This window comes from Atractosteus spatula, chromosome 15 (assembly GCF_055471065.1).
Source record: "Atractosteus spatula isolate fAtrSpa1 chromosome 15, fAtrSpa1.hap1, whole genome shotgun sequence".
Taxonomy (NCBI): Eukaryota; Metazoa; Chordata; class Actinopteri; order Semionotiformes; family Lepisosteidae; genus Atractosteus; species Atractosteus spatula.
The window spans coordinates 20,414,902-20,442,751 of record NC_142720.1 but is presented as its reverse complement, the minus strand read 5'-3'; the positions used below and the strand labels follow the sequence as shown (position 1 = coordinate 20,442,751).

The 27,850-nt window shown below is 44.2% G+C and overlaps 1 protein-coding gene across 6 annotated transcripts in view; it reads right to left on the bottom strand.

Annotated features, from left to right (window-relative positions):
• Positions 1-27,850, bottom strand: part of birc6 (baculoviral IAP repeat containing 6) — a 107,331-nt gene that overhangs the window by 65,053 nt on the left and 14,428 nt on the right. For 2 of the 6 annotated variants that reach the window (XM_088933594.1, XM_088933592.1), the window contains exons 9-41: positions 27,708-27,766; positions 26,001-27,389; positions 23,973-24,122; positions 22,876-23,101; positions 21,646-21,806; positions 21,153-21,284; positions 19,085-19,216; positions 18,766-18,932; positions 17,841-17,974; positions 17,272-17,433; positions 17,037-17,168; positions 16,615-16,712; positions 16,373-16,520; positions 15,818-15,951; positions 14,204-14,350; positions 13,663-13,850; positions 12,621-12,929; positions 12,218-12,317; positions 11,779-11,993; positions 11,245-11,453; positions 10,528-10,874; positions 9,788-10,007; positions 9,021-9,154; positions 8,768-8,905; positions 8,236-8,363; positions 7,215-7,346; positions 6,646-6,861; positions 4,852-5,035; positions 4,063-4,224; positions 2,643-2,776; positions 1,856-2,009; positions 1,649-1,765; positions 981-1,135 (exon numbers count right to left, since the gene is read on the bottom strand). In XM_088933594.1, the coding sequence (XP_088789720.1) occupies positions 981-1,135; positions 1,649-1,765; positions 1,856-2,009; positions 2,643-2,776; positions 4,063-4,224; positions 4,852-5,035; positions 6,646-6,861; positions 7,215-7,346; positions 8,236-8,363; positions 8,768-8,905; positions 9,021-9,154; positions 9,788-10,007; positions 10,528-10,874; positions 11,245-11,453; positions 11,779-11,993; positions 12,218-12,317; positions 12,621-12,929; positions 13,663-13,850; positions 14,204-14,350; positions 15,818-15,951; positions 16,373-16,520; positions 16,615-16,712; positions 17,037-17,168; positions 17,272-17,433; positions 17,841-17,974; positions 18,766-18,932; positions 19,085-19,216; positions 21,153-21,284; positions 21,646-21,806; positions 22,876-23,101; positions 23,973-24,122; positions 26,001-27,389; positions 27,708-27,766 (6,613 nt within the window). The remainder of the gene's footprint in view (positions 1-980; positions 1,136-1,648; positions 1,766-1,855; positions 2,010-2,642; positions 2,777-4,062; positions 4,225-4,851; positions 5,036-6,645; positions 6,862-7,214; positions 7,347-8,235; positions 8,364-8,767; positions 8,906-9,020; positions 9,155-9,787; positions 10,008-10,527; positions 10,875-11,244; positions 11,454-11,778; positions 11,994-12,217; positions 12,318-12,620; positions 12,930-13,662; positions 13,851-14,203; positions 14,351-15,817; positions 15,952-16,372; positions 16,521-16,614; positions 16,713-17,036; positions 17,169-17,271; positions 17,434-17,840; positions 17,975-18,765; positions 18,933-19,084; positions 19,217-21,152; positions 21,285-21,645; positions 21,807-22,875; positions 23,102-23,972; positions 24,123-26,000; positions 27,390-27,707; positions 27,767-27,850) is intronic. The other 4 variants (XM_088933596.1, XM_088933593.1, XM_088933597.1 and 1 more) reach the window with 2 other exon arrangements.

Genomic DNA, 27,850 nt, shown 5'->3' with positions numbered 1-27,850 from the left:
CTTTTTGTCTTGTAGAGGAATTACAACTCAGAAATATTAATAGGCATTTATGTAACTAAGTTATTCAAAAAATAATAATTTTGAAATTGGAATCCAGTGCTCTTTAGGGCATGTAAAATATACTGTATGTACTGTATAGTTAGAGAAACAGAACACTGGAACTATGGACACCACCTGATTTTAATCTGGCTCTATATAGATCTTAAACTTAAATATATACAGAATGTAAAGGAGAAGCAGATTGTTACCACAGTGCGGTAGGGGAAGCCATCCTTCAGATGAGATGTTAAACTACTGGGTCATTAAAGATCTCAGTACTCTTCATAACCGACATCTTTGCTAAATTCCACTTTGGTTCTTAAAAGTAGTGGATGAAACAAGTTCTTAGTTCTGCCGAACTACTGTGTATTGGGGGGTGCTGTTCACATTATTGAGGGAGGTTCCACACTTCGGGGGGGGGGGGTGAAGTGGGTCCGTTCCTATATATAAAACCCTTCAGAATCCATCCATCCATTTTCAAACGGATGTAACCCCCACAAACAGGGGGAACATACAAATGCAGATAGCATCCCAGGTCCAGAATTGAATCCAGGGTCTAAGCGCTCTGAGCAATGCTGACCACCACTGTAGCATCCTTTGGGATGAAAAGTTTTATACAAGTGCTGGAAGGAATTACTAGAATGACTAAAGCTTGAGTTCCACTTTGCTCTAGCAGGTTAACAAATCTTATGTGCTCCATTACAAATTGTCACAAGTATCACAGTATCAGTGGGGTAAATCCCAAATATCAGTATCAGACCAGAAAAATATTTTTAGTACACCCCCAAGAATGTACCTCTCTAAAAATGCAAGTTCAAGGTTTTTCACTTGTGAAAAAGACCGCTGAACCAAACCAAGACTGGGGGTTTTGTATTTGCCTTTTGCGGATACTGATCACCTCCGTGGGCCGTGAGCGAGTGTGGCCGAGGAGGCCTCCGTACCTGCACGTGATGCACCTGCAGCATGGAGAAGAGCTTGTTGAAGCACGCGCTCAGCATGGGCACGGAGGAGGACTGCACGGCCAGCTGGCCGCCCTGGTTCGAGGCGTGCAGCCCTCTCAGCAAAGAGTCGTCAGTTCCATTGGAGGACTGAGCCACTGAGGAGGAGAACAAGTTTCACGTGATCCGTGCCGTTGCGTGCCGAGTCCAACCTTCACCTGCTGTGCACCGTTTCACAGTTTTAGTATTTTTTCCCCACAGAGACTGGCTACTAGTTCGCACAAATGTATGCATAGAACTAAAACATTTTATAAAGTCTAAACCAAAAGGTACAGTTGGTTCATTTTATTTTCTTTAATTTATAATCCTTTTTTACATCATGCTTAAAGAGCAACGAAAACCTATTTTATATGATAATATTTCCTTAGACCTTTCTTCAGACTGTAGCCCACAAAGTGACAAACCCAAGAAACAGTACAAGACAACTCCAACAACTGGAGTGATTAAAGATACAAAGACTCACATCCTGCTCACTTCAGTAGTAACCAACACCCAAGCTTCAGAAAATAAACCGATAATCACTGGTAGCCACACAGGCAGCTGTCGTGGGAGGTACTCGCCATACTGGACAAGGGAACAGAAGCCCCGAGCCCCGTGCGCTGCTGGCATACCTGCCGGGGAAGTGGAGGTCAGGGCCTGCAGCACCGAGTCGGCCTCCAGGGTGGCCATCATCTTCAGCATCAGCTCCGCCTGCTGCTCCAGGCCCACCTCCAGCCGGGCGTCCAGCGCTGCCAGAAAACACACGAGCCCTTGCTAGACACGCCTCCAACGCCCGCGCGGAGGAGATCGTGCCGGCGGAGACGCGAGAGCAGCAATACCTTGAGACACGGAGACGGACAGGCTTTGCGACCCAGGCTTCTCAGCGACCGCGGGTGGCTTGGACACGGGGATACCCACCCCTCCGATGTAAGGATTGTAGCTGTAGGTGCCATAGTCAGCACCCCAGTAGTCATACCAGGTACTGCTTATAGGCTTTTGCAAAGAATACAGAGATATTAGTGACATTTTTAGATCTGCTGCTTTCTTTAAAGCAGTTACTGTACTAGTGATGGCAGACTGGGAGGTCCCAAAGAAACGGTAACGCCATTCTTTATGAACAGTGATGTTCAGGGAGGCAGACATCCACAGTCCAACATGCTTTTTACTCCTCCTTCAGACTGCAAAGTGTCAAACCAGCCACAAAATGCTGTTTTTAATAAAGGACCAGAAAATAGGCTTAGCAGAACTGCTGACAAATTCTTAGTTATGTGTCCGCACTACTACTAAGTGGAATTGTTACAAAATTAAGTAATAAGGATGCTTTGAAGTTTATCCCTACAATCCATTTGTGACCAAGACCTAAACTACGGGGTGTAAATAATCATATATATATAAAGTTTTACAGAAGGTTCTGTACAAAGTGAGGAAAAGGGTCTTACAAGAAACAAAATAATTCTAACATTAGCCTAGACAAATCTTTAATTTAGGTCACAACAGCATGAACAAGCAAGTTTCACGTGTATAAAACAAGAATCCTGACTACAGTATGGCTATAATAATACCTGTAATAATTCATAATTCATGCAAAGAAGAAAAAATGATTTGAAAAAGCCATGCATACCATACCTTAAAGACTTTGGCAGCGAGGGGATCTTTTTCCAAATCAATATCTAAAGGATCAATATCAACATCCATGAGGTCTTGTAGCAAGTCAAAGTCTATGTCTTTATCTTTTTCCAAAGATGATAGAGGTGGAGCACCTTTGGATAACGAAAACAGCTTTAATATTGCCGAGCAAGCACACTTTTGCAGCACAGTAATAAGCTATTTAGGGTGTACTAGGCAATTTTAAGGCCGTAGATGTTAACACTTGTAGAGGGTTGGGAGGTCCCAGTACTGTTTATGTTCCACTTCCTGTTGCCAGTAATCTACAAGTTTTTATTCTCTACTGATTTAACAAATGCAATTTCTATTAAAAACAAGTGATTAATGATTTTAAATTATACACGTTGATAACTTTTGAAGACAATTGTTAAGCAAGCTTTTTAGAATCCAGACAAATCTTGCAACTGGGCAGACTGTCTTAATTAAGGAATGCTTTTGCAACACTTTTTATACACAAAGGGAAAAAAGACTTCAGGCAGGGCCAACAGGATTTCAGACAATCGCCCCCATTCTCCACACAGGAATATTTTAAGCAGAACATAAAACAGTAATTAAAACAGGTTGGGAAACTCTTGTTTTGTCAAAACGTTTCTCTTCGAGTAAAGCTTTACTGCCAAACGTACTTTTTATAATATAATAAATACAATAACTGGAAACAAAGAGTTTAAAACTCTGTGTAGGGGTCCTGAGTGGCCAAGCGGTACAGGCGCTGGCCCAAGTGCAGTTTGAGCAAGGCAATGTGGCTTCGAGCCTGGGTCACGTCACAAGCCAATGGGGACCGGGATTCCCCAAGCTGTGCCGCACGATTGGCTGAGAGCCACTAAGAGTAAAGTGGGATTAGACAGCCGGGGCACAGAGCTCTCAACAGTGTCCCCTGAGGCCTCCTGGGGGCCTGCAGTGCTCTCAGGGAGGAACTCGCTTCACCTCCAGTCGACACTGAACCTCTGCTTTTTCTTCCCCGTGTGCGGTTGCGAGATTCATAACCTTGTGCCAATACCTCCGACCATTCACAATTGCGTAGTGAGTCAAAAATAATAACTAAAAAGCACTGTATTGATTTTTTTAAAATATACCTCATAGAATACTCAGATTTCATTAATTTGTTTAGGATGCTTGAACAGCTACATACTTTGGCCTTCAAGAAAAAAAAAGTCACATCTTATTAAAACATAACAGAATTTCCTATACATCTGACACGCTAACATGCTGCAGGAGTCTCAAACTGAAACCGTAGATGGCAAGCGCTTCAGGAAACTTGTACTTTTTGTTGAGAAAATAAAAGTAATTCCTAATCTTAAAATACTACCTATCAAACTGGTGGCGAGTCCCTCGATAATTCAAATAATAAGCTATTTTGGTGCGAAAGATGTCCTTGGGGTACCTGAGATGATATCCGGAGCGAGGGCCTCGTCGATCGTCTCCACCAGCGGGATGGCCGTCGGCTGCTGCAGGGAGTCGTCCGAATCGCCCGCGGACGCCCCAGTCTCCTCCCCGATGGCCCCATCCTCCATCACCTCCACAGACACGGGGGACATCAGCTCCCCTGAGGGGCCACAACAGGATCAACACCACAGCAAGCTACCGGAAAACTGCACAGCGGTTTTTTTTTTTACAAACTTTTTTTACTGGGGGCCAGATGGAGAAGAAAATGTGGAGCAGCGGGCCACAGGCCAGCTCCAATAATAAAAATAAACTTGGTGAAAAAGTATTCATTTTGCCAGTGTGGCTGGAATCTCCTGCGTGCGATGTCAATTTTTCGTTTCTTTGGTTCTGCCATTTTGAAAAGCTTGCTAACGTTAATGTACAGAATTCAAGTTTTGAAGAGGGTAAAGAGGAGGAGAGGTGGTAGCTAATCAGGTTTGAGATGTAATTTTACATGATGGCAGCACCTAGTGTTCAAAATATGAACTGCACTTTTTACTTATTCGGGCCAAATCTAATCATAGTTCTAAATTAGCTTGCGGGCCGCTTCAGAACCAGTGGCAGGTCGCAATTGGCCCACAGGCTGTAGTTTGGACACCCCTGCTGTACGGCAATGCCATTGCACAATAACTCAACATCAGCTGCACCACAGCTCAAGTGATCACAAAGAGCCGCAGAAGGAAAAGGTCCAGATCACAACGCTCAAGAAAACGGAGTGGAGTTTTAAAAGGCGTGTGGCGGGGCGTACCTGCCAGAATGTCCTGCACCATGCAGGTGAGCGAGTACTGGGCCCAGGCGCCCCCCCACGAGATGTCACCTCTGTTGAAGTCCGTTCCCACCAGCAGCAGCAGGAGCCTCTCCAGCTGCTGCTCGCTGACCACCTCACACAGGTGGATGGTGGGCCGGGTGGCGTTGGCAATCCTGGCCAGCACCTGCACAGTCACACACAACACTGGGACTTGAGCCACAGGCCTATATCAATCAACAAGGATTATTTAAATTTTAAAAAGTGCACAGCCACAGGCCTATATCAATCAACAAGGATTATTTAAATTTTAACAAGTGCACAGCTACCTGCAATTACTGGGACCATCACCTGTGCAATTAAAGAATAATTCAGCATTGTACTATATATACATTCATAATGAAAGGTTGTATACTACACTCAGCCGAAACTGTTATTTCATCTAAATGAATGAAGTCAAAGCAACTGAAACACAAGCCACAATTAATATATTAAGTATAAATGAAGCAAAATTTGAAAATACTGCATACGATATAGGGATATAGGAGCTCTAAGTATTACAAAACTGAAAAGGCCAATACTGAGTCACAAAGTCACTGAGTTTGTGTGTAGTCACAAACTACACTGATTACTGATCTTCATAACGGAGGGCCCACTCCAATACAACGTCTGTGTGCAGGATGTCACAACTTACAAACGTGCCAAAACTTAACAAAACGTTGTTTGTAACGACATTTTCCCATAAAAGCAATATGATAAATGGTGGTTAGGTTCCCATTGATTAGCCTGAGCCACAAAGCCAGTTCAACCTATAATGCAGCAGAAGGTCGAAGACCGCTCTCATGCCTATCATTCGTGATGTGGGTTTTCTGGATCAGCAATGGAAAAAGGACACACTGCTTTCACTTGGAAGGCAACCAAGAAGAAACCTGGTAGCAGGCAGTATGCCATGCCACCGCAAACAGCTCCCAAGAGCAATGACTTGTTCTCTTGTATCAATTATCAAAATAACTAATGGAGCTTTGTTCTTCTGTACTGATGTTTGAAAGTCAGACAACTCGAGGAGTTTTGCCTTTTGAATCGCCGATGTCTTTATGAGGATGCAGACCTTGCACTTGTTAGGCTATCTTTGCAACTTTTTTTTTCAATTTAATTTAAATGGTGTCTAATTTGATGCTATGTCAGCAGTAAACCAGAAAAATCATTTTCTTTTTCCTTGCTACAGTTTAAGACATATTTTTCTTTTAGGTTTCACAAGACTTAAAGTAAAATGAAAGTGAAACCCTTTGATAATTCATGTACAACTTGCCAACTAGAAGAAAAAGTCACATCTCACTAAGAGAATTTTATATACATGGCCAGCACCGCAACTGCTTGAACCTGCAGACAGAGGTGGCTAGATGGAGAGCCGTGTGGCCCTGCACTACACTAGTATAAAATCCTTATGCTGTGTGATCCAAGCACTGTAACCAAGACTTACAAGATGAGTTTCAAGTGGGAGCCTCACATACCAAGCCACCAGAAATTACAGTTCTAGGTAACCAGATATTAATGTTTTGCCCAATTATTTTCAATTTCTCTCATTTAACCGAAATGTAAGATTTGAGAATTACTAATCAGATGGAGAGAATTAAACTACTGCAGAGAAGGAAGACTGTGGATACTTGATGCCGTGGTCGTGAAAGGTTTTGCCCCCTTTTAAGGAGACGGGGGTACATCAAGGGTCTGATACAGGGAAAACAGCGTGAAGGCCGCGTGTCGCCTGCCCAGAGCCTCCTCAGCCAGGGGAGCGCTGACCTTGCAGACGAACAGCAAGAGATCTGCGTGGCAGGTGAAGTCCATGGAGAGCAGGAAGAGGGCCAGTTTCTGCACCACGGAGATGCAGCGCTCGTGCGCCAGGGTGAAAGGCAGAGGCTCGACCTCCGGGGACTCCTTCACTGCAGAGGCCTCGGTGTCGAGCGTGGAACGGGGCCACTCGGCAGTGCGCCGCAGCCGAATCAGGTCCTTAAAGTGCTGCAGATCACAGACACAAGGCAGCGAAACATGTCAGTGACTCGTCTCGCCTACGGCCATACTGTATTTTACTGTATCATTATCCGATATCTCCTACTGATATCATCATAACATACAACACCATTAATATTACCAAACTTCCAGCACAGCTTGGCAAAAAAAAATTAAGCGTTTGAAGAGGGTACCCTATAAAAATGTGTTTTCTTTTCCTCAATTTTAATCAATGCAAAACAAGATGTTCCAAGAGTAATCCTCGCCATGCATGTACATGTTCATTCAGTGACTGTATAAGAGAGATAATGCAGAGAAGAATCGCGGTAGGCCTGCGACACATTGACGAGAGTCCTGATCACCTTCGAGGTGGCTTGCTTTAGCTTCGCCTGCTCCACCAACAGTTTGTACGATGACCCCTTGTTGCTCTGGATTTTTTCTTTCTCTATTTGCTCCACTAGGGCTTTCTGTTTCGCTTTCAATAAATTTAGCTGCTGCAAAGAAAAGGGCACTATCAATATTCTGCAAAGTATCAATATTAACAGTTCCATCTCCAGTATTACGACAGTACAAGCATTTTGAAGAAATAAGTATGAGAAACAGTGCCTGTCGTCTTATTAAATGTAAAAAATGTAAACAAAATACAATTTCTGAAGATTTAAAAAATCTTCTATATAACAAGTAGCTTTTCATTTTCTACTGAAAGGCACAAGAACAGGGGCCTCCTGAGTTACTTGACTGGAGAAAGGTGCTTGACTGAGCGCAAGATGAGGGTTTGATCACGGGTTTGAGCCTGGGTCATGTCACTAGCTGACTGTGACTGTGACTCCCCAAGTGGCAGAGACCAACTGTCAGCCGGGTAGGTGGTGGTGGGGGTGGAATCAGTCGGCCAGGGATCTCTAAGTGACGCACTGACCCTTGCAGAGTCCCAGGGCCTTACAGGAACACAATGCTGTCGGTGTGGGACCCACCTCTCCTGCAATGAGCACTGAATCTCGAGTACAAGGCTGTATGTCAGAGGAGCCTACCCACATTCTCTCCTTCTCGGCATCATGAATAAGAGCAATTATCACAGAACAGCACAGCCAACCAAGATGCAAAAACTCGCCAATCAAAAATGATTGATTAGCCATAGGAAACGTGTGGGGACAGCAACCTTGTCAGGGAGTAGGGTGGGTAAATTGAAGTGATTATCGCACAAAGAGGCTACAGATGGGAATTAGGGGTGTGACCTACATAAACCCACAAGCTGAGATGTGAAAAACACACCTGGTACTCCAAATTTAGTGGGAATAATAAGAATAATAACTGCCAATTCTTACTGTGAAAAAACTCAATGCTATAGAGATCCATGCATTTTAATGGTTTAAACCCAGACATTACCTGTTTATGATGGACAAGCTGCTTCCGGATTTTCCTTGAATATAATCGATCTAAGCTGCTGTTGCCTTTGGTTGATCTGTTTAGGCTCTGAGACTGAAGGCTGTTATTAATAAAGCTCCACTGACTTCCTGTTTGGTGGAAAAAAGAACATCTTTTAAATATAGCGGGGCAGTGCAGAACACAAAACCTTAAAGCTTTGAGGTTCATGATATACTGTAAAACAAATTAAAGAAAAAAGCCAAAATTACATTCTAGCCAGGAACGAAACAGCATTCCCAACTTCTTCCCAGAAACACAGTGGATAAAAGCCTTCATCTTAGACCTCAAAAAACTTTTCTAAGCATACTGTTTACAAAAGAAAAGTGCAAAGCCTCTTCTGCCTTTTTAATAATGTAAAGGCTGACATAATGAGGAATACAAAATGTGCAAGAACAGGACACCAATTACCCAGAAACCGTTCAGACACTGATGCTAACACCTGGAAGAGAAGATTCATCAGAGTAGGAGCAGCAGTCCCAAAGGGAAGGGGTACCTGTTACTACTCGGTCTCTTTCTTTTCCATTGAGGTGCTTCTTGGCAGCAGCTGCTTCATCTTCCACACTGGCCACATAGTCGAGCAGCCGAGACACAAGCATCACCACCCAGCTGATCATGGGGATGTCCAGGACTCCTGACAAGGAAACACACACCAGCGTCCCCTGAGTGCTACGCTCATGAGGCGTGACAGTGGAATTCCTACAGCTCGTCTCCGGAACACTTCGGAGTGTTGGTTCTGTCACACCTACCTTCTGTGCGCCTTTGTGCCACAGCTTGTTGCTGGAGTGGGGACAGTAAGCTGTCCAGGAGGTTCAGCAAACCCTCCAGGACCCCACTGTTGCTGAGAGATCTTTGGCCAATGCAGGACAAAAGTATAAATACCCTAAAACACACACACAAAGGAAAAACACAAATAAAGTAACAGAGACTCTTCCAGTAATGCAAACTTGAGCCGTCCATCTATAATTTAATGTCTAGACAGGAACACAAACATGATTTTCTTCCGCAAGGTGCTAAATGATAGTAAGGCTTCGTATGTATCATTTTCGGGTTCAGTTTTTAGTATATGCAGCACAAAAAGTAAAATTTAGGAAGATGTTGTCTGATAATCTGGAGCAGAGAATTCAGTGCCCTTCATAAGTAATGCGAGCAGCAGATTGGGATAACTTCACCCCTGCACTGTGGTGCTGTTGGTTGAAAAAGAAATCGCCATCTGTGAGAGAAGCGCTCCTCCTCCAGCAGGGCACAGTGGCACAGGGAGCTGAGGAAGTGGCAACTGACAGAGGGTTGTGGCAGGTTAGCATGTGCCCAGCTCCAACGTTCCCAGCTCAGGAGCCGGACACTTCCCGGGAGTTCGTGCATGGGGAACCGAGGAAAACCTGGCCAAGCCACACCAATAGCATTGCATAAATACTGCACAACTGATCATCTCCATGGGACGTAGTGTCACAGATCTGTATTCAACTGCAAATCGGTTTCTTTCCTTTCATGGCAAGAAGACAAATTCATAACACACCTGTCCTGAGGGAAGATGAGGAGCTGCTCGGAGTTGTAAAGCTCCTGCAGAACGTTGGAGAGGAACTGGCCCCACCACCGCTCCCCTCCACAGAGCTGCACTAGCAGCAGCCCAGCATGGAGGCGGATCTTCGGGGTGCCGCTGATACACAGATGCTTGAAGAGCTCCTCGCAGGCCTGGGCGTGGAATGTACTCTGGAGGACTGATGGGACCGAGTGACCTGAGGCAAAGGGAGGACAGAAAACATTTCAGTCAAGTTTCTCAAGAGTTCCAGACAGAAACAAGAGAGATATGCACGGCGCTTAAGACGAACAAAATTCCCTGAAGTAAAACAATTACTTTTACCAGATTTAATACGTCAAAGAAAAGCCCTTCACTTAAAGATGAGGTAATTAAAATTCACTCAACCCAGAATGCTGTGAGCTAAAAAGTGAAAATAATACAAAAATATTTAAATATTTTCAACTAAATAGACTTAAGAATATTATTTAAGGCACCTGAAGACCTGGAGGCAGAAATGTCTGGTGACAGTAATTCTAATTCAATTCAATTTTGTATCATTATTTTCATGTACAAGAAATGTATCCACATCCTAGCTTCATGTCCTTTAAAGAGTTTTGGAGTTGCATATCTGATGGGTTATACGGCAGAATCTGGTGCATCAACTCCACTCAGAACACTGAAAACACGCCCAGGCAACGCACACGCAGACACGAACCCCGAGGCCTAAACCCCCTCACCATTGGAGGTGTGCAGCAGGCTGAGCAGGGTGTCAAGCAGGTACCGGATGATGGTGCGCAGCTGCTCTGTGGAGGAGTTCTGGATGAGCTCTTTGGGATCGTAGGCCTCAGGAAGCACCTTCCTGCTGGCACCGAGAGAGACCCGCAGCCTCTGAACCGCGTGGTGCGCCAGGTTCAGCTGCAGCTGCAGCTGAATACAGTCCTGATACGCCGAGAACACACGTGTGTCTTCCTCCACTGCCTTGTCAGGCTTCCGTAGGAAGTACTGGGCATTATTGGCACTGTTCAGTGGGGGCAGATCAATAATCTGCAACAAGGTCTCCAGCCTGTGACAGGCTAGATTATACCTAATTGGACAAACAAAACATGTGAGCCACGTATAATGATTTTAATCCTACTACTACATAGTACTACATAGCCACTACATTGTAAAAAACAGATTTTTCCAAGAAAGTCAAACAATGTCGTAATTAAAACAAAAAATATTAAAGACATCTAAAACTTCAGTTTGTCTGCTTAGACTTTTCTTCTTACTATCCAATTTGTTTGACAAAGAAAAATCGCTAAAATGGAATGCATTAACATCCAACAACAACCAGCTCATGGTTTGATATACTATTCATATCTAAACACCTAAGTAATTGTAACCGTCTCATTTGAAAAAAAATATGAAAAATGAGTATACTAGAGTAAAGAACCCCTGTCTTCTTCACTTACCTGCACTGTATGTCTTCCTGCAGTGCTACCATCATTGCCAGGTGTTGATCAACATCTGGCTGACTGGCAGAGTCATTCTCGCCTCTTAAAGGATCATGCATTAACTTGAGCTCGCTCTCCCATGGCAAGATATATGTGTGCCCGTAGTAAAAGCCCAGAGGGATCTTTGCTCGTGCGTTGGTGCTGCCGTACCGACCAATAACAGTGATCTGGAAGAAACAGCAGTCTGAAGTCAAAACCCAAATGCTTCGACTGTATATGTTCTACTTTGTTATATCCTGATTTGTTAAAGTAAAATGAATAATTACTGAAAGGGATCTGTAAATTCCAAAGCTGTCATGTGTACTTATTTTTTAATACAATGGCAAACATGCCAATCCAGTCTTCATATGGGTTAACATTTGCCAGATCGGTGGCTGTAATCCCCCAAAAACCATTGTCCAAAATCCGAACACCACAGCATCTTGCAGTCGTGCCACCAAAACTTTACACCGACACATTCTACACATTGATCCTAGAGGAACAGACGCACACCTTCATGAACCTGCAGACTGGAGGAGGCAACAGATCGTGCAAAATAAGTGAATGTGTGCTGATGTCAGTAGCCACCACAAGACGCCTCCCATCCACTTCCTCTCCCAGAGTCCAGATGTCGATCGACAAGGAAGCCAAGTCTCCACAAGTGGGAATTAGAACATCAGTGAGGAGGACAGGTCTGCCAAAATCTAACGTCACAAACCGCCGAGCACCTGCAGGCAGTCAGAAGAACATACACAGCTAAGAATCAGTCGACAGCAGAACTGGTGGCATTCCTTATTAGTGTGTTTTGCTTTACAGGGGACACAGTAACTGCAGACAGACTACAATGATAATGGCAACAATGACGAGGGATCAGATGATCCCCTCTCTTTTCACATACAACCATGAAGCAGTGAGAACAAAAAGAGAAGGTCATGACCTTCTTGGCATTTACCAGAGTGCATCCTCTCTATGATGATGGACTGGTGGGGAGGAGGTTGGAGGAAGTGAGAGGCGTGGGAGATCGCAAGTGCCAAGCCACTCCCAATAGGGCTCTGAGGAATCAAGCAAACATTTTACTAGACAAATGATTCATAAAACAAAGACGTCTTAAAATCACAATAACAGTTACTTTACAATGAATGTGAAAAGTAAAGGCCAAACTGCCTTTAAACCAAAGTTTGCTTGAGATGTACAGGCTTCTAAAAGAATGTGTCTCTATTAAGAACATTGCAAAAATGGCCAAACCCTTCACCAAGATTTAACTGACAAAGAGCTTCGCCTGACCTACAGAATGTGTTCGCTGCTTTACCGCGAGAAGCTCAGGAGCGGGTCCTGGCCCGCAGGGCGGCACTGACCGGCTTGGCCTTGTGCGCGCTCTTGTTGTGCGCGGCCAGGCTGACGGGCGGCGGGTCGATGACCGAGCCGGGGAAGAGCTGCGCCAGCTCCACGCTGATGGCGGCGGACACGGCCTCGTTGGGGGGCGTGAGGGGAGGCGTCATGAACAGGGGGGTGGTTTTGGGGGTGGGCGGGATGACGTCCGAGGGGTGGATGAAGAAGCCGGGCGCGGTGCTGGGAGCCACGGAGTTGTGGATCGGCCCCACCGCGGATGCCGCCGCGGCCGCCGCCGACGTGGTCTGGTGGAGCTTCGCCTCCAGCTTGGCTTTCTGCGGGAGACCAGAGGGGTGACGAGCCTGCTGCCAGCACCAACACACCACGCGCACAGCTTCAGCACATGGGAGTTAGGCTGCTGGGCGTTACACGGCTGTGAGGTAGCACTGAGCGGATGAATAAATGGCTCAACTTTCAAAGAAAACCATAAACAACTACAGCTACAGCTGTAAAAACAACTACAGCTACTTCAGCCTGAAATGAAGTGTTCCTTTCACACACTTCAAAATTCCTTTGGACCTTACAGTCACTTCTAAGCACGGTTAAAAAAACACTCTACAAACACCCGTAAAGTCACTTTTATCTTGTTTCTTTTATCTTCCAATTCAGGGTTGCAGGGTGGCCGGAGTCTATATTATCAAATAACGGCCACAACACAGTGAACATGCTGGGCGGGATGCCAGTCCATCACAGGGCACACACACAGACACAAATACACATGCACTCTCACCAGGGCCAGATCTCCCAGGAGCCAATTAACCTACCAGCATGTCTTTGGACTGCGGGAGGAAACCCACATGAACACAGGAAGAACATACAAACTCCATGCAGTGAGCATCCCCAGGTCCAGACCTGAACCCAGAGCTACAAGGCAGCAATGCTATGACTGCTTTACAGTCATGTTCAGATGTTGCCCACTGTGAAAGTGAGGTCATTCACCATGCGAGCAAGCGGCAATCTCCTCGTTCCTGGCTCATGGGCGAGTGTGAGAGAGCGAGGGAGCCCAACCTGCTGCTGCAGCTTGAGGAGCTGCTGCTGTTTCTCCTGCAGGACCTGCAGCTGCTGCTCTGCCGACACCATGGCGTGAGAGAGGGACTGCAGCGCCACCTGGGCCGCCGAGCTGAGAGCCGTCGAGGCCTCGCCCACCGTCCCGGCTGAGAGAGCCCCCACTGTCGGGGTCACCCCGAAAGTACTCACTGCAAGAGAGAGCAACACGCCACTCAGAGCACAGCAGTCAAACCACCCCACCTTCTTTGAAAGAAAAATTAGAGTTTATCTCAAACACTTCCTAAAAATACAATAATTTTTTCTAACTGCTACTCCCTGGATCGCATAAACAAAGAAGATTTTTGTTTTGTGGAAACTGTGAAACATTTTCTGGTAAGCACAATAAGTATACAACCTCCTCCTGAGATTTCTTTACACAAGACAGGAAGGTAATATCCAATAAATAGCAATACTCTGGAAATAACGTGAGGATGCATCATCAAAGATTCATCAAGCAAAAAAAGCACAGGAAAGTAATGAATTAAGGAAAAAGGGTATATACCGGTAAACATACTTGCATCATCCCTTTCCACCCTAGTACCGTCACTAGTGGAAACGCAAGTAAAGTGGAGAGGCTCGACTTCGAGGAGACCTGTTAGGGCAGTGAAGCTCCCCTCCGCAGCTGCACAGCTGCTTACTTTACCAGTCCCTGCAAAGCACAGACAGTTAAGGCCCAGGCCACAGCAGCCATCGCAACGCAGAGCCCGAACGGAGAACAAGGGTGGCAAAACCGCAACCGCTACTTATTGGCTTCCTTGTATCCGCTGTCATTTCCCCTCAGACTTCTGAAAGGTAAACAAATAACATCCTAAAAGGATCTACAGCACTGAAACCGCTGATAGCCTTAGGACGCCTCAACACAAGAACATAAAAAAAGATGAGAACAGGTCCCTGTGGCCATCAGGGCTCCTCCATGACCTGCACACTGAATGAATACATCACATATCTAAAATACACAGGGTCACCCTCTCCACTATATGTTCTAATAATATTTATCCAGTACATATTTCTAACTATGTTACTGCCTTTTAATCACTGAATGTAACTTGATTTAACTACTAGGATATACCTTATCGATTCCCAATAAAACTCTGAAGACCTCAATCAGATCCTCCCTCAAGGCTCAGAGAGGAGAAAAATGATTTCCTTAACTCTGTCATCACCTTCATGAGCCCTGAAACATGTCTTTTTTGCTCTCTTTGAACTTTTTCCAGTTTTTCTTAAATATCTTCCTTTTACAAAATTAAAAAAAAGAACAGATTTGTGAGATTTCAATCTTCCTGTAGCAACCTGGCTTGATTGTAAGCCACTACACCAAGCTTTGCAAATTCTGAAATCCTGAGTCATTTTTTACACAAAGAATGACTGGTAGATAACCTTTTGAAAGGTCTTCTGAAATTGTTTCCGAGAGCACAACAATGCACATGATTTACATCTCATAAATGTATAATATCATTTATAGTTGCTGGCCATTATTCACATGTGTTAGCAGGGCTCTGGCAACCATTCTTAGCCTCCTGGAAACAGTCACCTAACTTTATAAAACCCAAGTTAGTTAAATTTTACTCAGTTTACAGAAGGACGTTTTATTGGAATGTGATATTTAGGCTACCCTATTCAATTAGGATAGCTCTGGAATATCAGTTTCTCAATTAAGAAACACCACTGCAACTACTATACAGATGTTTGTAAGTCATGGCATGCAGTAAGGTCTTAAAGTGTTAAAGTCTTCACTCATTGACAGCGACAGATCACGTATGAAACTTGGTGGGCTGCAGGCCTCTTGGAACAGGAGTGACCATCACCGGTCTGTTTAAACGAGTCAAAATGTAGTTTATGCAGAGAGCCTCTGGAGCTGCTAAAAGGGACGAAATCCTACTTCTCACTGCTGTGCGCTGAATATTCACCCGAAGAAACATGATTTAGTTGGACATGTTTTGGAGTTTCACAGTATACTGCTTGTTAACTACAGATTAGCACCACGTGTGCCAACAGCAGGGCGTCGGTGCAGGCACGGTGAAACAGAAATGTGGTTCAATACTGTGGAGGTGCTGTGGGCACGAGAGGAACACGCTATTGCTGTTCTCTAAGGGTAAATCAGAATAATATGACATACCTGAGAGTACATCTGACAAGTCAATCTCATCTGACTGGACACCAATGCTGCTATTGAAGGCATTCTTGCAGGATGAGCCACTAACTTCCAAGTCAAACAGAACTGGATCAAATGGCGAACTGTACAAGCCATATCTGAAAAACAAAAAAAACACTTTCACAACAGCCCGTGTTAAAACATTTGGTGGTAAATCATACATTAGAATAAGTTTAGGGCTGGCATGATGAGTATTTTTCTGTTAAACCATTTTCCATTGATATCAAGTTATTTCTTATGTTAAAACTATTTCAGAGCAGTTTTAGCCATTAGCTTTTTCACATCTGGGAAGTGTTCATAAAGAATGTGAGCAACATTCATTGTTTTCATTTGTAATAACTTTTCAGTGTCTGAGCGTGTGTCTGTCACTTGGAGGATATGCGTTACAATGTGCCAATAAAGGCAAAAACACATTCTGATTTAATGATTTAATTAGATTTTCTATAGGCACAGTGGGTACCACTGGAATGCATTTCCAGTTCTCATGGTCCGACAGGAAGATAGAAGGGAGACACTGACCTAGTCTGTAGTAAAGCTTCTAGAGGCGTCAGTCTGTCCTGGAGCTGCCTGGACACAGCAGTGAGGAGGGAGGCGCAGGCTGTGCTGCAGCCAGCCAGGTCCTCATCCTTCACGTAGTTCAGCAGCACAAAATACCAGAAGACGGACCCTGGGACACACAAGTACACTCCAGTCACTTCCGGCAGCTTTCCCTCTGTGAGAGCAACACCCTTTCACATTGCTGAAGACAAGCAGGTACATACCACCAGTTGCTGCTGCTGGCAAGTAAGGCATATTGTCCAGCAAAGCCTTCAGCAGAGCAGATCCAAATCCTTGCTGGCTTGGCTCACCCTTTCCATTGCTGTGACAATAGTAAAATAAATTGCCTTGTGAAGTACCGGCCCTAGAAATTGTTTGTTTGTTTTAAAAAAAAAGCCTTGCAAGGCACAGAAATACTTTGTTTAATCTTAAGACTGAATGTCTTGCTGATGTGCATCAACTTGTACAGACAGCATCACATTCATTCTCCGTCTCTTTTCTGAAACCACTTATCCAAAATGATATGAAAGATCCACTGGCTGACAAACAATACTGCTCCTACAGAAGAAGAAGTCTCAAACTGAACATGTCCAGCACTATACTGGGTAGAAAAAGAATATTAAAAGCGGCAAAGCTCCCATCTTACCTTATACAAAGTGCAAGGAACCGGGCACACTTGTGAGCTACACTTCGGCCAGCTTCAAAGAAGCAAACCCGTACAATGTCTGTGAGTCGTTTTCTTGTTTTTGTCAGCAGTCCTTCTTTCCCTTGACTCAGACTAAAGGAACAAACAAAAAAAAACAACATAAAATCAAGTCAGTTTGTCCCGGGTCAAGATCCTGACAAAAGGCATTGCTGAAAATCATGAAGACGTCCCTCACCTGCATGGCCCGTTTGAATAGACTCCAGCCAGCCAGCAGAGTATGTCTAAAACCAGACTGAGAGAGTGCTCTGTGGCTGGGCTCTCCCCCGTCTTCCTGCACAGGCTGTGCAGGAGCTTCTCATGGAACTCGGGGAACTGCAGCATAGCGCACCTCTGAACTCTGGAAGAGAAGAATAACGCCGAGGTTTCAGGTACAGCAAACAAAGTCCCACTTAAAAAAAAAGACTGAATTGACTGAACAAACACTATTTTGCCTCATCAATCCCCCAACAGTACAGGTGACTGTGATCACCAGTTTCAGTCTTATATGCTATAGCTGTACACAACTGCCCATTTATTTGTTTGTTTGTTTGTTTGTATGTTTGACAATATGCTTCTCAACAGAACAGAGATGTACAAAGTTCACAATAATCACAATTGTGGTATTTTACATATTTATGGTAAATAATGTTAAAAATGTCATTCTGTACTCAAAACAGCAATGATTGTTTTGCAAACACAGGGATCTAGTCAAAAGGCAAATACTGCTAACTGCATTTAAACTTTAGCAGTGTAAAGCATGCTTACCTTTCCTTGGGTATGGATGTTTTCTTAAATCTACGGATAGTGACAGAGACCTCCTGCAGTAAGTCACAGCCTCGAAGGTTATCAGGTTTTTTAGCAGTTGGGTTGGGTTCTGTTTTTGAGGTGGATGCCTTTTCCTAGATCAAGCACAAGGAAATGTTAGCAATGTTATATGTATGTATACCGTGTATTCAAATTTCAGAGGCTGACAATTATGAAGACCTACTGAACCATTAGAAAATTAAGAACAATTCCATAATACACCTCAGCTCTTCAGCCAAACTGAATAATTAGGAATCACAAACAAACAGAATTACACCATCCTATTTATACAGAATGACCTGCCATCCTGTCACCTGACCAGCTGGAGGAAGACTATTGGTCAGATGACCTCTGAACCTAGCTTCCAGCTAGATCATCATCAGCTGCGTTGAAAGCGAGCAGAGCACTCTGTCACGTGCTGCACCAGAGGGAGAGGTCGAGCTCGTAAACACTTTTGGAAAAAGATTTGTACGCAACAGTCAGTAAGCAGCTGAGCTGCCTTGTGACATGTAGAGAAGGCTCTAAGAAAGTATAGTTAGACGCTCAAAGATTTGATTCAGCTTTCCACACAGCAAATAACACACCCTGTTTTCCCTCTCAGCTCCCTCTGTGCTTCTGTTCCCTGAAACCTATTTAAATATCCTTGTATAGCACCTACCTCTCCCCCCAGTACGCCACATGATTAAATAAATAAACCAAATGGAACTGTGCTATTCAAAGGGCAGATGGTAGCAAAAAGGGAATGACACATGTATAATTTAATCAAACAGTCCATGTGCAGAAGCACACCAAAGACTCTCTTAAATTAATCTCCTTATTGATGTGTGACACTAAGAGAATGTAAGAGAACTGAACACAACAGAGATACAACAGAGACAGCGCATACCTTGCTAGCCTGGGCTCTCTGCAGAAGTGATGAAAGGGAGTGCGTTTTGCTGCTCTGTGGTTTGGCTGCTGGCATTCTCACAACTGGCCTGGTACTTTCCTCTGCTCCTTTGTCACTCACAGCTTTGATGTGGACCAAAAACGAGCGATACTTTCCCCCTGCCATACCTGAAAGACAAGGGAAGGAAGTCAGTGCATTACAAAACACAGTTAATTTGAATAAATGGCCCCCAGAAACATTCAGAGTACTTTTAAAACAAAGACTTGCCATAGGTGATTTGATACTACGTTTCATGGGTATTTTCTCTAAGTCCCCTTACCTTTCACCAGCTTTGGACTTGTTAAACTTAGCATGCCAGCATGCCCAGAAAGGTCCAGGCCACTGGCTAACCACACTGGACCACACAGGATATCTTCCTTGTGATCCTCCAAAAATGAGCAGAGTCTTGAACCTAAGAAATGAAAAGATCAGGTTACCAAAATACAGAATGGAGTTTTGATAGTTTTACAGAAAGATGTTTTCAATTAGTAATATGACAGACACCATCTTCCTTTCACAAAAGCAAGAGAAAAGAACTGAAATGTCAATGAAAAGGAGAAGCCATCTCTTCAAGGGCCATCTCTGCAGCACACAGTGATACCCTGTGATACCTGACCACTCCAGATACGCAGGACTGCAAAGAGTAAACAAAATTCTCTGCTAAGATGAAACTAGTGCAGTGCACAGAGTGAGCAAGGGTGAAACACGTACAGCCGTTTCCAAAGATACACGTTGCAAAATCGAAATCATGCGGATCAATAAAAGCAAGAAAACCTGACTGATCCCAAGTGCGACTATTAAGAAGTAAAATTGCTACCATTAAGACAATGAAATAAGCCTTCTTAGTAAATTATTTCACATTGGTTTCTGCAGGAATGTCAGCAGAGAGTCCCACTCCGTGAGACAATATTAGTAGAGTAGAGCTATTTAATAAGCATTTAAAAGACACGCCTTTAGGCTGATTCCTGCATGTGGAGAAAAACTTTAAGACTTGAATGTACCAACTTGGAACCTAGATAAGAACCTGGTTAGCTTTATTGTGAAGTACTGCTCCATAAATATGCATTTGTCTTTACATTTATATTTTTCTGCATACAGAATATGAAAGTACAAGAGTTATTTTAATATAAAGGCTGCATGTTTTAAATCAGGTACCTAAACGTAGGTACTTAGCAATTTAAAACATGTACTTCACTTCACCTTTTATAAAACCTAAAATACAGCTGCAAGGCATTAAATCTGTGACTAAATTACATGGTCCCAGCTTTAAGCTAAGGATAGAGGCACAATTATCTTGACAAAGTATGCAGTCCTAATTTCTCAGTTATTAAATCTCAGTAACAAAATAAATTCAATTACTTTATAGAAAAAAATTACACCTTTTTCCAATTAAGCACAAAATCGTGAACTTTGTGAAAGTACCGCAAGTCGCCATTCGAGCTCCCATGAATTGTCACATGATGTGACCCTTCCTGCTCACTAGTCTCCATAATGAATAATGTACTGTAATGTACGAGCTTATAAATACAGGTTGTGCAGCAGACGTTTCACCGCAGAAATGTTCCAACGTGATCTGCATGCAGAGTTAACAAGTAGTATTTGTCTGCAAAACTGTCTCAAAATCAAAAGCAATGTTTCTATTGGATTAAAAGAGCTGCTTGTTTAAAACGTCATAGGGCCGCACGCGTCACTGGAGGTTTTGTGATGTAAATTGGAGGTTTTACGAGTTACTGTCATTATGGTTTAAAATGCACTCATCAACGCTGATTCTTTCTAATCCCAAAATTTGAAAAGAGCGCTGCAGTACCCCTTTAAAAGATGTTTTAAACGCACTGTGCTGGAGTGTAGAGGAGCGCATCATTTGTAAAAGCAGCATTCAGACCAAACTCACAAGCATCTTAAATCTACAAGAGAGTTGTGTACTTTTAGTACGTGGATTATCTTCTGATGGGTTCAAAGTGATTTTGTTTAAGAAACATTTCAGAAATGTATTCAAGAACTTAAAATAGCCAGCTCAGTTAAAAGTAGTTTAAACTTGTATTTCTTAACACTTTAGAGCTATTTACATTTTTCATTCTAATACACACAAAAATACATGGATATTTCTGAGCGTTACTGAAAAACGTTTTTGTGACCTGAGTCTGCAAACAGCTAGGTAGTTCTGTGCCTACAGCCCTCATTTAAAAGATATGGAGCTGGCAGAAGCTAAAGAGAAATCTGGATATAAGGGGAAGGTTTGGGTGATTCTCTTATATAAAGATGAGGTAGACCACCTTGAAACAAAGAATCTCTCAGTTACACACACAGAGTGAGGACATACACAACACCATATTTGCTCAAGAGTTCACCTGGAGTCTCCTCGATATCCATGAGCTGGATGTCTTCTGTGAAGTCCGGCAGAAGCGGCCGGCCGTTCCTCTCACCATTGGCATGCAGCGCATGGGTCAAGGGGAACAAGATCTGCCTGTCTACTGCGGACTCTGCAAAACAGCGTGTGCCTTGTCACTCAGCCTCGCAGCAGCACCATGCAGTCATCTCTAAAGGCATTCATTAAGATGAAAAGGAAGATAAAAGGCTGTGGACAGGCTACGTCTAAGCTGTCATGTCTATCTATAATTCTTCATCCATCTCCTACATGACTGAAATAACGTCAAGGTGCTGTGAATGTTTTGGTAGAAATCTGTTGTAGAATTCTCATGCAGAGATATTTCTGAAAAGCTTATGAACCTGTGACTAAGCTGATAACATCTACAGAAATCCTGTTTATTGATCCTTTCCACTATTAAAACTCTTTTTCCCCCCCAAGTCGTTGTCCTCACTACAAAAAAAGCAATTACTTACCATTAACTTTGCCCAGTCCTGGAGCCTTGTTCTTCAGCAAAGTGACTTGAATTTGCGGAATGTTTGTGATATTCGAGTTCATGACAAACTTGAAGTCCACATGTCCGACCATGCATGCTTTTGGCAAGACTAGTTCGAAGACGTGTTCATCCCAACTAGAGCTGTCAGGGGAGAAAAGGGGGGAGGGAATTTAATTGCACTGTACTTTAATTCAAGTTTCATTTACACTTCATACAACCTCAAAAAATATCTAAAATAATGCTTTGAGAGAGGACAAGAATAATTTCAAAATGAAAGTGTCTGAATGCCGTCAATTATTATCGGCAAGACCAAATGAAATATCTAGCATTTCCAAACAGACACTAGTTATCACTTACACTGTATTCAACAGTGCTGTCTGGACTTTGTCAATAACTGACAGTAAAATCAACCTACAGAAATGCAGCAGCTTTTCTTCACTGCCATCTATAAGCACACCATAATTAGCAGCTCTGGATACTCACCAGCTCAAATGCAAACAGTTAAATACGTTCACAAGAACAATTTTAAATACAAACCGAAAATGGAGATACACAAAAACCGCAATCACTTTTTTTTAACTTCTTCCAACAAAAAATAAAATCCTTTGCAACAAAAAATCTTCAATGTTCACTTTAGAAAGATTTCTGAATAACTGTACAATTAAAATGCTACCAGCAAAACCCACAACTACACTATGAAATCATGGAGGTTTGAGATAGGACAGACATCAGATTAAAATATTGCAAACAGTTATACTCTGATCAAAACACAGGATTAGGAGTTTTGTTTCTTTTCAGCATTTCTCATATAATGCCCTGTCCTTATGGAGCTGCTACTGACATCTTTGGAAATTTACAGAGATTTCTAGCAAATTCTTTTCGCCACCATAATTGACCACATAGTGAAGAAACAGGACAGCTTCTGCAGCTCAAACCTTAAAAGTGCTCTTACGGAGCAGAGGCTGCAGCTTATAGTTCACACACTAATAGTTTTAAACCTGGGCCGTGTCTTCAGTGCTTTCGCGGAGCGCTTGTTGGCCAGGGTGGCCAACTCATTTCTACTTGGTATAGTCCTGAGATGCCAGAATGTGTCCTCAGAAACAAGGCTCATGCCCCTTCCTTTGCCTGCCCCATGGGACTCACAACATAAAACAGACGTCCATGACAGAGGCGCTCATTTCAGAGGAAAGCACACGCGCGCCGCCCGTACCTGTCGCTCTGCAGCTTCCAGGTGCGCGTGTGCTGGGCCGCGTCGCCGTGGTGCTGCTGGTGCAGGTGCTGGGGGTGCCTCCGCTGCTGCTGCTCCTGCTGCACCTCCACCCAGCAGGGAGGCACGGTGGCGGAGAAGCGCGGGGTCAGCGTCTCGAAGCGTGTCAGCTCCACCAGCGACGTCAGCGTCTCCACGCCGAACGCTTGGTCCGCCAGGAGATCCACACCTGCAGGAGACCGCGCACAACAGGGCCTTACTGCTTGCGCCCCCTTCCCCAACCCCAACCCCCGCCTGGCGGTTAGAAAGGGGGCTTCTGTTCCTGCTCCGCCCCCGGCTGCAGCTCCAGCAGCTCATGATGTGACACCACCCTCGCAGGTCTCATCACTGACGATGAGACTACGTACTGCAGGGAGGGGAGTCAGCTGCTAAAATCCACCTGGAGATTAACACCCTTAGAACAGTGGAAATGGCGGCAGATTTCCAAAAACATTCCCCAAAAACTCCCTGATAATCAGCGATGTGGCTGTGAGAGTGGTGGAGTCCTTTAAGATATTGGGAATTATGATCTCTACTACCTTTAAATGGCACATAAATATCACCAGTATCACAAACAAAGGACAGCAAAGAACGTACTTTTTGTGCCAACAGAGGTGTCTCTCTACCAATTGTGATCCAGCTTTACAGAGCCATTATTGAGAATATTCTGACTCTAAAACTGTTTGGTCTGGCAACACATCTGCCTGCTCCACAGGCAAACTGCAGTGTGCTCTTCACTCTGCAGAGAGGGGTCTTTGACTGTCATCTGCCCTCCATTCACAACCTGTGCAGCTCCAGAGTAAGAGGCCTGAAAGACTGCTGATGACTCCTCCCTCCCAGGTTACCACCTGTTTCATAAACCACTGGTCTAGTAAAACCAGAAGCAACAGGTATTTGAACAGCTTCTTTCCTAGGGCTGTCTTTTGCTTCACCAGAACATTTATATGTGCACAGTTCTCTTGTCCTGATTCTGATGAAGAAAACCAAAGACTGCAGCACCAATCCAACGTACTGTACCAGCTGTGCAGCTGTTTTCAGAAGCAGTGCCGCGGGACTCTCACCTGTGATGCCCGGACTAGAAGGGTTGGAGGACGGTCGGTTGCCTTCAGGCAGCTGCTCCGTCCCTTTAGAAAGGGGGCCGTCTACAAACATGTCAGTCTCATCTATGTCATCACACACATCTCCAATCTGAAGGAAATGAAGTTCTCCACCTAGGAAACAAGAGGTAATTAAGCCCTTAAAAAATTAACAAATAAAGTTTTCGTAAAAGCTCTTGACTTCAGTGACTTGACTCATCCCCAGATGTTCAACAGGCTCATGTCTGACAAGCAGGACACCTGTGGCATAACTGTCATCTCACAAGAAAACCACTGTTAAACAAGCAGCATGAGGGTCAGGATGTGTCTGAATAAAGGAGAGGCCACCTGAGGTGTTCCTCCAGTGCACCAAAACACAGAGACATTGTTCTCTGGATAAGTGGGTCATACTGACTTCTCTCAGTTTGTCTTTCTTGATTTTCACCAGGCTTGAGGTGATTTTCACCTGTCAAATGTCATTACCTCTCTCGCTAATGAGGTGATTCAGTGCTTGTGCAGCAGTGAAAGTCACCCAAGAGTAATCAACTACCAGGAAATATTTAATCAATGTCGGAAACATACTCATATTTCAAAAAACATGTTCAGAGTGGCAAGTTTTTTAATGCTTGTTATATATTTCTTTTTTTCTAACATTTCGAAACAGCTAATAAAGGTAGAAAACACCTGGCAGAAACACGCTTTCAACTTCTTACCTTGGCAAATAAAAGTCCTGCTTTTCTGCTACTACTGAGCTTGCACAATCGTGCACAGTCGATTTTATCATGCCCTACAGGGGCAGGAGGATACTCAATTTAGAAAAAGTGAAGATCTGCAGGGTTGGAAAAGGTGTCAAACTGCAACTTCAGAGACAATGTGGATTGGAGTGCTGTGGGGTATTTCTGATTTATAATCTCAAAAGCACAGCTTTTGAACTGATGAAGCCATATCACCTTGCTACATTTCAGGAGTTGGGAGTATAGAAAAAAAAGCCTAATTATAAACATGTTATTCTCCGTTATGACTAACTCCATCCCTGAAACCACAACAACTAACAGATTATAAAGATTCAAGTTGATTTTGCACATGGGATCGAACACAACTTAAAAAGACCATCTTCTGAAAGGGACTGCACACAGGAGAAGATAAGAGAGGGAGTAATGGCGACTACCGAACAAGGTGCCTTCAATCATTTAGGAAATCCTGAAAATACCAATTCGGTTTTCATGTTACAGCTGATGTTACCTCTTTGAAAGGAAAAAAAATAAGAACAGTACAGAGCTTTCATACACAGGGAATTTAAGAACTATCTGCAACTATCCGTTCATGATTTAATGAGACAAACTAGGAAATAAAAATGTTTATATTAATTTCATTATTCACTTAAACCTTGGCACAACCACTCTCCACTTTCTTTCCATAAGAAATAAGACCAAGGAAACTACTCATCCTCCGACATTCTGTACTCTGTCATTCTCAGACTCTTTATTCATTACTTATAGGAATTACTGTACATTAAACTACACCTCTTACACAAATATAATTCTTCTGACATTTAATTCTATCACGCGTGACTGTATGCGAGATTTCGACAATTAATTAATTTGATTAACACTGTATAAATACCGATTTCCTCGATTGCTACAGTAGGACGTCTGTAGAGCGGAGACGCTATTTCAGACCACAAGGACGCTCATTAAAAAAAGGGAGAATTCAAAAAAACAAAAGACTGAAAAACGCTTTCAACATTCCTCTGCTCCACCTCTCCTCTCACTTATGGAACATCTCCAAACACGTCCCCAGATTTGTTTTTACACATAAACATATCTAGAACGGTAACGGGATTAAGTGCAAGTCCGCTCCAGCAGGAGAATGTTTTTTTCCGATTTCGTAAAACACCACAGGAGGGAAAACTAGACCAGAGGAATTCAGTTACACTGAAACTAACTAACATAACGAAATACCGCCACTGCCGTTGAGAGAAACGTGAACCCTGCGCACAGGGAAGGCCGTTACCTTTTGTACAGGCACAGAGCCTGTCCGTCCCGGAGCAGTAGGTAACGGAGACGAAGGGATCCAGCTCTTCTGTCCCCTCCTTCTTTGGAGGCTCCACTTTGGCCAACACCTCGAGGCTGGACAGCTCCAGAATCATGACGTATCCTCCCTGAGTTGTAACGACCAAGTGCCCCAGGCCGGACACGTCCAGTTTCTTCTCCTTAGCATTCCCATTCTTGAGGGCGGGGGGCGTCTCCTCGAGGGCCTCCTCGCAGTCGTCCTCCCGGTTATCCAGGATATCGGGCGGAAGCAGTATGAGTGAGGTCACGGCGTCCCTGGGGTCCCGGATGTGCTGGATTTTGACTGGCTCCTCCTCCAGAGTGACGATCCGGGTGGAGTAGTTCATTTTGTACAGTACTAGGTAGCCTCCGCTCACGACCCTCTGCTCGGGCGGGATGATGAGAGGCGTCTGCGTGCTGGTCGGCGACTCCTGCTTCACCATGTTGATATCAGTGCCATTGGCTAAAGCAGGGATGGGGTCAAACTCACCTTTCTTTCTACTGCACATAGCGGAGTTCAGTTTGTTCAGGTTGTTCAAGGCCTCCACTTGATTTATTGCACTGAGGGTCTCCAAAGAACAGGACTGTAGCCCTACTAGCAGGTGGACTCCATCAGTGCAGGGAGTGATGGAGTCAACATACAGGTTTTCCTCCTCCACGAGTTTAGGCAGCCTCAGGCACTGAACCAGTGTCCCTGGCTTGGGTACCATAGAGCTCCACTTATCGGAGTCCATGGTGACCAAATTTGCAGCATCTGCAAACTGCTGGATATAAGTGACAGGTGGGTCCTGCAGCAGCAGCTGCTCGTGACTGTCAAACTCCATCTCAATGATCTGGGGCACCGTGAAGCCCTCGTCGTGCAAGCTCTTGCTCATCAGGTTGTTCATCTGCGTGAAAACCTTACCCGTTTTCTCGTCCGACTCTTTGATGCTGTACAGCAGCAGCAGGGGCATAGTCCTCCTCACCAAGGGGGAGCTCAGCTCCGAGTTGCTGCAAGACTCGATCTCAATGGAGCCCGGCTCCGTGCCCTCGCCCTGAGTCCTCAACAAGCCGTCCAGCGGGCGCCGCGAGTTGCCGCTAAGGGGGGAGTTAGCAGCGGACCTGTAGCTCAGGAGCCCCCCAGCCAGGAGGCAAGGGAAGGGAATGTTGTGATGTTCTACGTGCTTCTCCTTCATTTTATCAGTCTTGGCATTAGCCAGGGAAGGGTTAGCACCCAGCTCCTCTAGGTCCTTGACCGTGTCCTCCAGCACATTAGCCACCACCTCCCACTGCAGCTTCTCTGGCTGCTGCAGGATGCTGAGAGCAGTGATGCCCAGGTTCACCTCCATGCTCTCCTTCTGGGCTGCCTGCCCTGTTAGCAGAAGGAGGGAGCGGTGAAGACAAGACAAGACACTCTTAGACTTGTGTGAATGAAAAAGACAAAATCCAAAACCAACCAAAAGGCTAAAACATGATCAACCCAGGACTTTCGTAATCTTTACGCAACATGTAGGAAAGTGCTATAATCCAACGTTTACAAAACTCTGTGAAGAGTCATTGACATGACAGAAAGGAAGAAAACCTGTCAAATCCTGTCAATCAGGATGTAATCTTCTATGAGACAGATCAATAATCCTTAATCTCTCTGGGCTAGCTGTGCTCATGCAAAAGGAGCGTATTACAGCCTTACCTGTCACAGATTCTGATCTGGAATGCTCCTCACTGTCTGAGTCTTCCAACTGATCATCACTAGCAAACAAGAATTTAAAATCACCTGTCATTTTTTGAATTTATTATGAAACATCCCGACATAACACAATATATGTTCTAGTT